The sequence below is a fragment of the Silurus meridionalis genome, chromosome 4 (assembly GCF_014805685.1).
Source record: "Silurus meridionalis isolate SWU-2019-XX chromosome 4, ASM1480568v1, whole genome shotgun sequence".
In the NCBI taxonomy this organism is placed as follows: Eukaryota; Metazoa; Chordata; class Actinopteri; order Siluriformes; family Siluridae; genus Silurus; species Silurus meridionalis.
The window spans coordinates 11,490,716-11,503,981 of record NC_060887.1 but is presented as its reverse complement, the minus strand read 5'-3'; the positions used below and the strand labels follow the sequence as shown (position 1 = coordinate 11,503,981).

The 13,266-nt window shown below is 37.9% G+C and overlaps 1 protein-coding gene and 1 pseudogene across 5 annotated transcripts in view; both read right to left on the bottom strand.

Moving 5' to 3' along the window:
* The window catches only part of atp8b2 (ATPase phospholipid transporting 8B2), a 54,099-nt gene that overhangs the window by 8,365 nt on the left and 32,468 nt on the right, over window positions 1-13,266 (bottom strand). For all 5 annotated transcript variants that reach the window (XR_006925312.1, XM_046846356.1, XM_046846357.1 and 2 more), the window contains 4 exons: window positions 7,718-7,829; window positions 5,436-5,541; window positions 5,124-5,331; window positions 4,840-5,023 (listed from right to left, as the gene is read on the bottom strand). Coding sequence is in view for 4 of the 5 variants with exons in the window: in XM_046846356.1 (XP_046702312.1) it covers window positions 4,840-5,023; window positions 5,124-5,331; window positions 5,436-5,541; window positions 7,718-7,829 (610 nt within the window). In the remaining variant the exon portion in view is untranslated. The remainder of the gene's footprint in view (window positions 1-4,839; window positions 5,024-5,123; window positions 5,332-5,435; window positions 5,542-7,717; window positions 7,830-13,266) is intronic.
* LOC124385348 lies at window positions 5,792-5,910 on the bottom strand (annotated as a pseudogene).

The following is a 13,266-nucleotide window of genomic DNA, read 5'->3' as shown; positions in this document are numbered from 1 at the left end:
GAATTAAACCTGATTATATGGCGTAGGATTTAATTTTCATTTGTTCATAACATTCAACATCATGTAAGTACAAAAGCTGACACTACTAGATGACAGTGTGTGCATCATCCTTTCAGATTCATCAAAGCATATAACAAAAGACCTGAAACCAACTGCGCCCATTTTACGAAAAAAAAACCCTTTAACATTTTCTCCCCACATATTCAAATATAAACTATAAAGAATTATGACCCTGGCAAAACTGCTGGTGTGAAGATGGAAGATCATGTGATAAAGTCATGCATCTCTGTTATTTGCAATCCTGTTTTTGCTCTAGAACAAATAATGAAGTGGTATCTCAGTAGGCTAAGGATCTGGAAGGTCATGATTTCTAATTCCCAGCACCAATGAGCTGCCACTGTTGGGCTCCTAAATGTATCAAGTTTTGCATTTGATTTAGAATTTGTATTATGAATTTTGTATTTGCAGTTATCAACTTTCCAATTTCTGTAACATGGCTGCAAAAAATAGTTCTTTTAATAATCTGTGTGACCTGATTAACGTATTTGTGAAAAACATTGGTCTTTGGAGAAGCATGCATTTTTTTAAACCCTTTAGCCACTTTACCCTGGATTACATTTAAATATTTATTACACTTCATGCAATAGGTGCAATAATTTATCAGGAATCATCTACTTGATTATTCATTATGCTGAATGTGTCTATGATATGACTCTCATATTGAATGGCATAGTACACTATATTGCAACACTTACACTGTTGACCATGTCAAAATGTGCAAATTGTAGATATTGACTACTTATTGCTTCAAACATGTAATATCTTTTGAGAAGCAAATGTTTCATCACTGCCCTATGACTGTCACAAACATTTGCTTTTATGCTAATTTAATTCTACCTGGTTCTATTAGGCTACACAGTCTGACAAGCTGACAGTACAATACATTTTTTTTCTTTTTTTCTTTTTACAAAAAATGCTTGCTTTCTATTTCTTTTCACTTTAATTCATTTTTTATTTGTTTATCACTTTAACCAATGGACTTTGTCTCAAAGCAGCTTTATAGAGATATAGTGGTTATAAAATAACGTACAAGTTTAGTGCCTATAAGTTTGTTCCTTATAATTGTAAGTTCATCCCTAATGAGCGAGCCAATGACAACTGTGACAAGAAAATGTCATGAGGAAGAAACATTGAGAAGAACGATACTTAAAAGGGAGATCATCCTCATCTGGGTGGCACAGAATGTCCATTCATTACAGTTTCATCATTGTTTATCTATCAAATTTCTGTTTAGGAAGGGATGTTTAGTATTCAGCTGCCATAGTCCTGGTCTAGGAAATTGGGTAAAAATAAATAGGCCAGCTTCTGCCCAACCAAGAGCACAATCATGACTACTTTAAAATGGTCCACCGGTTTGGACAATGCTGACTGCACCCCAGGCCTCCTCACACTACATTAGTACCAACATTTTGTAGATGACTTAGCAAAATCTCCACACTCCAAAATCTTATGAAACATTTTCCCAGAACAGTGGATGTAAATATAGCAGCAAATATAAAAACTAAATGTGGAATCAGATGTTCACAAAACCTCTGTTCATAAAGTGTCTCCAATTCCACGTGTATGATGTTTGAATTGTTAACAAATTCAATTTTGTGGTTTAATTCTTTCTTTTTTGACATTGCACTGATTGGCCATGCTCTTATACATAGAATAGCATCCACGTTAGAACTTGGGAGCACCTTGTTAAAAAACCAAAACAAAACAAGTGGGTGAGACAGTAAAACGGGAAACGTGTTGAGAAAAGTGTTACGAGACGGCGTACAGGAAATTTTGTCATGCGCAACACTGCTTTCAACACCCTTCTTCTTCTTTTAGTAAATCTAATTGTGACATGATGTGGTCCGGTCGCAGAGTTTCTTGTGTACCCAAACATACACAATAAAAGAACAAGGAAACCCACGCACACACAACACACAAATATATCTACAACCTAAAAAATATATGACAATGATAAAAATCCTACAGAAAATGCTGAGCATCATTTCAGGTTAATCAGAATCAAATTATGGATGGCAGGTATTTGATCATTTCTTTTAAACAACCCCTCCTTCTTTAAAAAAAGTTTGTGCAGACTTATGTATCTGGCTCATAAAATATTTTTTACTTCATCATCTATCAATCATCTATCATTTTAATTTGTTTTACACTTAAAAGTTTGTTAGTATAAGAAGCGTCAAATTGTTATTTTTGGTTTTATTTTTCCTGACAAAAACTTGCAATTTTAGCTAAAGCTTGTTTACATTATATAGTCACTATGAAAGGTATATTCTAAAAAAGAAATACTTGCAAAACATGCAATAGAGATTTGTTTTTCTTCTAGACATGAACACACATACAAACACCAGAAAGGGTTGTTTTTCCTGGCTGGGTTTCTTAGGTCAATTGGAATGTGAGCAAGTAGATATTGCCCTTGGTGTCAGTGTTAAAATTTCCATACTTTTACACTGACAATAAACATTCTTGTGTTCCTGATTAAAACAGCAAGCCCATAAAAACCCAGGCAGGCAGCAGCTATGGTCCTGATAACAAAAACCTGGCAAATTGTGATGCGGGGGGTCAGTACTCCTGCGCTTACTAAACAATGCAGGTCAGTTCTATTTACACTGGTGAGCATTTGCATTTAATGGAAGGGGAAATGCTGTAGAAAGGTGGCGCGATGGAAATCACCAGGTCCCTTAAAACAAGACCGGCTTCCAGAACCTTTCTCAAGTTGTTCAAGAGATAAGAAGTACCTTTGACCTGTGCTTTCTCTTTCCTGCTCTTATACACATATAGCTAGCAGAAATAGAAAGCTGAAAAAATTAACCTTGTGGCATTATTTTAAGGCCTACACTGCTAGATTTCAGTTGTTTGGACCAAATATACTGTAGAAGCTATGACTCTGTTCTCAAGAAGAGAGGGAGGGGGAAAAAGTTTATTAACTTCCTGTTTGAAAAAAGGATGGTTATGTAAAAGGAAGTCCTTTACTGGCAGTGGGTGAACATTTAAAAAAAACATGCCTCTAAAAATATTACAGCTCTTTTATCATGCAGGCTTAAAATCCTGTCACGTATCATACAAATCAGTTTATTGAATGTACACCAGCAGTCAGGTTAACAAGACAGCGTATTTGTATTATAACTATGGTACTGTAGCAAATCTTGTTATAACTGTCTCAATGCCGACATGAAATATCTACAGTATATCTAAATTACAGTGGTGTGAAAAAGTGTCAGATGTCCTGATTTCTTACTTTTTTTGCATGTTTGTTATACTTTAATGTTTTAGATCATCAAACTAATTTAAATATTAGTAAAAGATAACACACGAACACAACATGCCGTTTTTAATGAAGGTTTTTTTATTGAGGGAAAACTAAATCCAAAACTACATGGCCCTGTGTGAAAAAGTGTTTGCAGTTGTTGCTGCTAAGGGCGGCCCAACCAGTTATTAGGTTTAGAGGTAATCAAGCGTTTGCAATAACTTGCACTGAGTCTGTTACAGCGCTGTGGAATTTTGGTCCACTCATCTATGCAGAATTGTTGTAATTCAGCCACATTTTCGAGCATGAACCGCCTTTTTAAGGTCATGCCACAGCATCTAAATATCATTCAGGTCAGGACTTTGACTAGGCCACTCCCAAGTCTTCATTTTGTTTTTCTTCAGCCATTCAGAGGTGGACTTGCTGGTGTGTTTTGGATAATTGTCCTTCTCCATAACCCAAGTTCACTTAAGCTTGAGGTCATAAAACAAAACTGTGATGAGCCTTTATGTTCTTTTTGTTCAGCAGCAGTTTTCGTCTTGAAACTCTGCATGCAGACCATTTTTGCCCAGTCTCTTTCTTATGGTGGAGTCATGAACACTGACCTTAACTGAGGCAAATGAGGCCTGTAGTTCTTTGGATGTTGTTGTCAGACCTTTTGTGACCTCTTGGATGAGTCGTCGCTGTGCTCTTAGGGTAAATTTCTTCGGCCGGCCACTCCTGGGAAGGTTCTCCATTGTTCCATGTTTTTGCTATTTGTAAATAATGGCTCTCACTGGGGTTCGCTGGAGTCTCAAAGCTTTAGAAATGGCTTTATAATCTTTTCCAGATTGATAGATCTCCAATACTTTCTCATTTGTTTCTGAATTCCTTTGGATCTCAGCATGATGTCTAGCTTTTGAGGATCTTTTGGTCTACTTCACTTTGTCAGGCAGGTACTATTTAAGAGATTTCTTGATTGTGAACAGGTGTGGCAGCAATCAGGCCTCGATGTGGCGAAAGAAATTGAACTCAAGTGTGATAAACCACAGTTTTAACGGGGGGCAAACACTTTTTCACACAGGGCCATGTAGTTTTGGATTGTGTTTTCCCTCAATAATAAAAACCTTAATTTAAAAACTGCATGTTGTGTTCAATTGTGTTATCTTTTACTAATATTTAAATTAGTTTGATGATCTGAAACTTTAAAGTGTGACAAACATGCAAAAAAATAAGAAATCAAACACTTTTTCACAAGTAAAAAAAACAGAACAATATATTTGCTATATCAGATATTTATCTGAATGTACTATTGGGACATTGGTGCAGATTAAAATTGTAAACAGAATAAGAAGAGTTGATTAGATTTAAGGTTATATTTTTTTTGTACAGTTGAACTGCGCTCAACTGAAAATGTTATGAAAATACCAAAAAAATAGAAATCTTTGCCGTATTTTTGCGTCTATACGTGTCTATTGAGCCAAAACTTCCACCTATGATAGTTGATCTTTAACAAATGTATATCATACATTCCAAACAAAACGTCTCTAACTCACTTTTTATCATACTGACGTCATTGGCTCCATCTCCGATTGCAAGGGTGACGGCTTTCTTGTGTCGCTTGACGAGTTCAACCACCAAAGCTTTCTGTAGAGGAGTGACCCTGCAGCAGATCACTGCCTTACATGCACATGCTGTCTCCAAAAATTCTTGCTCCATATCTGACTCCAGTGCATGAGCCTGCAACAGAGACAAACAGTAAACAGGCTTAAAAGCTCTAACGATGGCTCTAAAGATGGCCTTTTCACAAATCCTCCAGAAATAAGATTCTGTCACTCACCAGGCTGTGTCCACTGATAACAAGTGCAAACTCTCCACTGATGGACTCCAGCACTGAGGTAGGAAAGGTCTGAGGTTGGGAACCTTTGTCCTGATTAGGTGTCTGCTTAGCTGCTTCCATCTCAAATCCATTACCTTGTTCTTGAGTCTCTGTCTCCTTCAGACCTTCTCTTGTGCGGACAGACTCCATCATGCGCTCTCTTGCTCTCCTGCATAAAAAAAGGTCATGTGAGAGGCAGAGCTCAGAAAATAACTAACTGTCCACTTGATACCTTGATTGTGGGATTGAATGAACGGTTACAATTTTTCATACCTGAGGTCTGCACGAACACTTTGGACAGTGTGCCCATTAACAATAAAGATCTCAGTCATGTTGTCAGTCAGCATTTTACATGAGTAGCCAATATTCACAGCTGTTTCTATAAGAAAGAACATAATGTCATAACAAAATAGTGTTAATAAATATTATACAATAATAATGATTAATTATACCTTTATATACATTGATTGTTACTTCATGTCAAGTCAAGTTAATTTCTATAGCGCTTTTCACAACAGATATTGTCTCATAGCAGCTTTACAGAATTTAACAGTTAAGGTGAATGGTGTGTATTGGTCCCTGATGAGCAAGCCATGGCAACTGTGGCAAGAAAAAACTCCCTTAGATGTAGCTTATAGCACCTGGTATTCCCAGGCGGTCTCCCATCTAAGTACTAACCAGGCAAAACCCTGCTTAGCTTCCGAGATCAGACGAGATTAGGCGTTCTCATAGTGGTATGGCCATAAGCAATATAGTGGAGTACAAAGTACATATATTGAATCACAATTGCAGTTAAATAGAGACTACAGTGCCAATTAAGCACAGAGGATTAAGGAATCCTGCAAAAAGCTCAGGGCTGGCACCTTGGTGATGCCGGGGCTTGAACCCCTGACCTTCTGGAGACCTGCTGATCGGTGAACCAACACCTTAAAGCAAGTGAACATTTTGTCATCAAATTACATGTGTTACAAGCTGGAAAAATGGACACGTGTAAGTGTTTGAGGGAGTTTGACAAGGGCAAAATTGTGATGACTAGACAACTGGGTCAGAGCATCTCCAAAACTGCAGCACTTGTAGGATGTTCCAAGTCTTCAGTGATTAGTATCTACGTGCTTCAAGGAAGAAACAGTGGTGAACTGGTGACAGGGTTATGAACGTCCAAGATGAGCTACTGCAGTTCAAAAGGCTGAAGAAGTTAATGCTGTTGATGCTCCCTGGGTAAGGACTGTTTTGGCAGCAAAAAGGGGACCAACACAATACTAGGCCAGTGGACAGAATGCTGCACTTGTCCATTTGCATAATTGCTACTATTTGCACTTCTGATAGATGCTAAACTGCATTTTGTTGCTGTGTACCTGTACTATAAAATGACAATGTTGTCTGTCTGTCTGTAAATAAGGGTTGGTGGTTAAAGGTGGTGCTTTAAGGTTCTCTGGTCTAAGCAGACCCAAAATGTCATTCTGAGCATTTCTGCATTTGGCAGAAACCCAACACTGCTCATCACATTGAAGAATGGTGCATCATGGTGCATCAAGATGGATAGAGATGAATCGTTTTCTGCCTCTGACTCTAATGTGGTTCTCCTAGTTTAATCCTTATCATACGGTCAAAACAACACTGTAGTGGTACAATCGGTGGTGGCCTAAACTCTATCAAAATCACTGACATACGTTTTAATATATTTTTCCATTAATATAAAGTAGACTATTCCCAATAGTCTATTCTGTTCATATAATAGGATTTATCTTAGGTGTGCTGTGCTGTTGCAGAGTAGTGTGTGTTTACATTGGAGTTTCTATTCAATCGGAATTCAGCTATCTTCAGATCATGTGATGCCAGGGTCAAAGGTATCTATCTGCCTTGAGCCTTCACAGCCAGCACTGCAGGCATCCTGTAGCTTGCAATCCATGTTGCTTGAAGGCTGTTCCTTTAACCAATCAGACTGCAAACTGAGTCACTAACGCCATTTCAAATGCGTCCAATAACGTCAGCATTTTTGATTGGCTGGTCAGAGATTGCACTAGTCAAGAGTTCACAAAATGCATCTGTAGCAAACTGCACAAGCTCAAATATATATTTGTGTGGATTTAATAGTTGTTGTTTTTTTCATTCCACAATGGCTGACAGAAGAGAAAAAAGGAATTGGGAATTGGAACACTTACAAGGACATTTTTTAAAATGGACATTACAAAAAAAGCTGGACATTGTGAGTGTCAGCCAAAACAGTTGTTAAACTTTTTTCATGAACCATTTATATTTTTGCATTTTCTTTCCTATAGAATTTGCACAAAAACAAACAATTTGCCTTCATTTCACATCCGCAAAATTCCAAATCCCAGTTAAGTCTATTTTAATTCGGGTTATATTAATACACAATGTTACAAATATTCACTGTTATTAAAAGTACTGCATGCTTATACAGTGGAAATAAACTGTTATTTTACATATTTACATATATATATTGTACAGATTATTCAGTTTGGGAAACATCATCTTATAGTTATTGTAGTCCAGGCCTTGTTGTGTGTACTATTAATAACGTGATCTTTACTCACCCTGCTTGTCTCCTGTTAACACCCAGATTTTAATGTTAGTCAGTGACAACAGAGCGATGGTCTCAGCCACACCCTCCTGCAGCTTATCTTCAATAGCTGTGGCTCCCAGAAGCTACAACATAATAATGTAAAACAATACATGACTTATTTAAACAAATCACAAAAATATACCTTATGCAAGCTCTGCCATCAAGTCTTTCCGATCTTTACTTGACCTGATTCATCTCTTTAAGTGCTTTTCAGTGCTATTCAGCAAGTGGCTAAATAGCTTAGGCAGCATAAACGTCTAAGCTGAGCAGTAATGGATTGTTATACTCCTAATATACTGTATTATCCAGACAATGAGCTGATCTGAAATAGTACACTGTCTTATAGAGACAAAATCAATATCTGTTTCTGTTGCTTGAGTCTTGTTCATGTAACTATTAATAAAAGTGATAAAGTTATTAAGTAGAAAAAGACAACGCTTTTCTTCTTTTTTCTTCGTCTTCTTTCGGCTTCTCCCATTAGGGGTCGCCACAGCGGATCATCCCTCTCCATACCACCGTCCTCTAACTCTGAATCTTTCAACCCAAATACCTGCATGTCTTCCCTCATCACATCCATAAACCGCCTTCATCTCCATCCTTTATTGCTCTAACTTGCAGTACATCCTTCCCAGCTCGGTCCCTCTGCCTGGCCAATCAGTACAAATCCTTCTCTCCTTTCTTTGTGTCCAACTTCTCATACAGCTCCTCATATGCCTTTTCCTTGGCTTTCGCCACATCCCTCTTTACCTGCTGCCGCATCTCCTTGTACTCCTGCTTACTTTTCTCATCACTCTGTCTATCCCACTTCTGTTTTGCCAACCTCTTTCTCCTTATGCTCTCCTGCACTTCCTCATTCCACCACCACATCTCTTTGTCTTCCTTTCTATTTCCAGATGTCACACCAAGTACTTTTCTAGCTTTCTCCCTCATCACTCCTGCAGTAGTTGCCCAATCATCCAGCACCTCTTCACCACCACCGAGCCTCTGTCTGACCTCTTCCCTGAACCTCACACTACAGTCTTCCTCCTTCAGTTTCCACCATCTTATTCTTCTTTTAGTCCTCACTCTTCTCCTCTTCTTCTTCACCTCCAAAACCATCCTACAGACCATCATCCGATGCTGTCTAGATACACTGTCCCCTGCCAACACCTTACAGTCTCCAATCTCCAGAAGGAGACTATGCTCAAACCTTTTAATTCACTTAAAACAAAGTATAGAGAAATTAAAGCTACAAAGATGCAGTCTTTTATTTTATTTATTATATTTCTATTCATTTCTCACTAAAACAAAACAACAACAGAGCCGATCAGTCAACACACACAGCATACACTCAAGCCTATTAATAACAACAATATATTGCTGATATGAGAAAGTGACCATGGAAAGGCAAAGGGCAAATCAAAACATGAGGGAAACAATAACAAATGAATAAATGAATAAACAAAAAACACAAAAAAAGCCGGACATAAATCGGGGTTTGGGTCTTGCTTGTCCAAGTAAATCCCACAAAGAGGGCCCATATCCGCCAGAATACATCGGATTTATTCTGCAAGTCTTCGTAAGTTTTTCCAACGGGAGAAGATTGGTCATTTGTGCTAAACACATCTTTAAAGTTGGTACCTGTGCTGATGACCATAGAATAAATATGCATTTCTTTGCCAAATAAGTAATGATATTTAATAAAGACTGTGAATCAGTAGAGAAATCCAATGATGTTTTGCAGTTTAGTAAAAAAAAATAGATGGAGTCAAAGTAAATTTTCTAGCCAGCGTTTTCTGAACCTCATGCCAAAAAGGTCTAATGTTCTTACAGTCAAAAAAAAAAAAAAAAAAAAAAAAAGCATCAACGTTCCTATTTCTGATTTACATTTAAAACACATCTGAGGTACATTTGGGTACATTTTATGGAGGCATACTAAGGTAACATATATTTACCAAATTAGATATACCCTTTCCTGCCCAGGCCAGAAGGCCAATACCGGCTAACAAGTCAGGGAAGTCAGGGTTTAGAGCAATTGGGGACTGCATGGACAAATTCTTGGGGACATTGAGATACTTCCTGGCATCGTCCCAAGCCAAAAGAGTGTTAAATAGTAAAAAAAATTCTAGCTACTGGGCAGACCTCCTTAAAGTTATGAATAAACGGAAGGATTTATCTTAGGTGTGCTGTGCTGTTGCAGAGTAGTGTGTGTTTACATTGGAGTTTCTATTCAATCGGAATTCAGCTATCTTCAGATCATGTGATGCCAGGGTCAAAGGTATCTATCTGCCTTGAGCCTTCACAGCCAGCACTGCAGGCATCCTGTAGCTTGCAATCCATGTTGCTTGAAGGCTGTTCCTTTAACCAATCAGACTGCAAACTGAGTCACTAACGCCATTTCAAATGCGTCCAATAACGTCAGCATTTTTGATTGGCTGGTCAGAGATTGCACTAGTCAAGAGTTCACAAAATGCATCTGTAGCAAACTGCACAAGCTCAAATATATATTTGTGTGGATTTAATAGTTGTTGTTTTTTCATTCCACAATGGCTGACAGAAGAGAAAAAAGGAATTGGGAATTGGAACACTTACAAGGACATTTTTTTTAAAATGGACATTACAAAAAAAAAAGCTGGACATTGTGAGTGTCAGCCAAAACAGTTGTTAAACTTTTTTCATGAACCATTTATATTTTTGCATTTTCTTTCCTATAGAATTTGCACAAAAACAAACAATTTGCCTTCATTTCACATCCGCAAAATTCCAAATCCCAGTTAAGTCTATTTTAATTCCGGGTTATATTAATACACAATGTTACAAATATTCACTGTTATTAAAAGTACTGCATGCTTATACAGTGGAAATAAACTGTTATTTTACATATTTACATATATATATTGTACAGATTATTCAGTTTGGGAAACATCATCTTATAGTTATTGTAGTCCAGGCCTTGTTGTGTGTACTATTAATAACGTGATCTTTACTCACCCTGCTTGTCTCCTGTTAACACCCAGATTTTAATGTTAGTCAGTGACAACAGGCGATGGTCTCAGCCACACCCTCCTGCAGCTTATCTTCAATAGCTGTGGCTCCCAGAAGCTACAACATAATAATGTAAAACAATACATGACTTATTTAAACAAATCACAAAAATATACCTTATGCAAGCTCTGCCATCAAGTCTTTCCGATCTTTACTTGACCTGATTCATCTCTTTAAGTGCTTTTCAGTGCTATTCAGCAAGTGGCTAAATAGCTTAGGCAGCATAAACGTCTAAGCTGAGCAGTAATGGATTGTTATACTCCTAATATACTGTATTATCCAGACAATGAGCTGATCTGAAATAGTACACTGTCTTATAGAGACAAAATCAATATCTGTTTCTGTTGCTTGAGTCTTGTTCATGTAACTATTAATAAAAGTGATAAAGTTATTAAGTAGAAAAAGACAACGCTTTTCTTCTTTTTTCTTCGTCTTCTTTCGGCTTCTCCCATTAGGGGTCGCCACAGCGGATCATCCCTCTCCATACCACCGTCCTCTAACTCTGAATCTTTCAACCCAAATACCTGCATGTCTTCCCTCATCACATCCATAAACCGCCTTCATCTCCATCCTTTATTGCTCTAACTTGCAGTAACTGTGGCTGCTTTAAGTAAAGAAGAACGTCGTCCGCATATAATGATAGACAGTGTTCCATCCCACCTGCCATCACCCCCCCGGATGCCCCTAATGCATGCGAATACTTTCTGCCAAAGGTTCGATATATAAGGTAAACAAGAGTGGTGACAGGGGACAGCCCTGACGGCAGCCTCTTTGGATCGAAAGTCTAATTGATAATAAACTGTTAGTATTAAACACAGCTGATGGGCTAGAGTAAAGAAGTCTCACTAGTTTGATAAAGTTAGAGCCCAAATTGAATATGTCCAACACTTGAAATAAAAACCTCCACTCAACCCTGTTGAACATTTTCTCTGCATCCAGAGATATTATAGCAGCCGGGTCACTATCTATAGTCAGATGCTGCATTATGTTCAACAGAAGACTAACGTTGTCTAAACCATAACCTGGTTTAATGATCTTAGGTAGAATCTAAGCTAAAAGCTTTAGCCACAAAGCTAAAGCTTTAGCCACAAAGCTAAAGCTTTAGCCACAAAGCTAAAGCTTTAGCCACAAAGCTAAAGCTTTAGCCACAATTTTGAAGTCTACATTAAGTAAAATGATTGGCAGATATAAGGCACCATCTAATGGGTTCTTTACTTTTTTGAGGATCAGGTTAATAGAAGCAGTCATCCAGGAATCTGAAGTAAGACTGTCTTCCAAAAGGTTATCAACTACTGGCATGAAAATAGGGGACAGCACATGGCAAAAAAAAATTTTAATTCCAGAGGGAAGCCATCCAACCCTGGTGCCCTCCCACTAGGCATAGACTGAATAGCGGCAAAGATTTTACCTTTTGTCAGAGGGGTATTGAGAAAGGCCTGGTCCTCGTCCGAGATTGAGGGTACGGGTATCCTATCCAAAAACATGGCAGGGTCTTGGGTTGCGCAAGAGGAGGTGTGCAGATTCTCATATAAATCTTCAAAACTGGAATTTATTTCAGCAGGATCATGTGAAACTACTCCCTCAGCGATTTCAATGGCCCTAATGGACCTTTCAGCTTGTTCACATTTAAGTTGATATGCCAAAAGGGTTTTTTCCCATACTGATAAAACCTTTGCCTGCTGAACATCACTTTTTTACATGTTTTGAATAGTTTAAGTTTAGTTTAGATTTGGCACCAATTAGAAGATTCCAGTTGTTTTGCATGGGTGAAATTTTATGAATCAATTCCAATTTTTTAACCTCTTCCTCTAATGTTTTCCTGTTCTCTGCCTTTTGTTTTTTACACCACATGGTAAAAGAGATAATGTGGCCCCTTAAGGTGGCCTTAGCTGCATCCCATTTGGTGGTGCTGTTCAGTGGACAGAATTCATTATCCTGCCAGTACTGGGATATTTTTTCTTTAAGAAACTGGCAGAAAGCGTTGTCATTAAGGAGAGAACTGTTAAATTTCTAGTAAAAAGATGTTGGGGTTGAAAATTCTGTTAAATCCAAAAACACTGGGCTATGGTCCGAAAGAACCACTGGACCAATTTCACAGGATCTTACACAATTAACAAATCTGGAAGGCAAGAATAGATAGTCTAATCTGGAATAAGAATTATGAGGAGAAGAATAAAATGTAAAATCCTTGACCCCTGAGTGTAGCTCTCTCCATATGTCCAATAAGCCTGAAGCACGACACATATTTTGCAGAGTTCGTGAAGAACGGGCAGATGATCTTGTGAAAGATGATCTGTCTAACCACCATCCATGACACAATTAAAGTCCCCAGCCATAATCCCCTTGCCATGACACTTATGATTAAACAATAGGACCATCTTCGATATAAAGTTAGGGCTGTCCTCATTTGGGACATACACATTTAAAAGGTTTTCCCAAGATGTGACCAGTAATCAGAACAAATCTGCCTTCAGGATCTTTTACAACTGGTTCTAA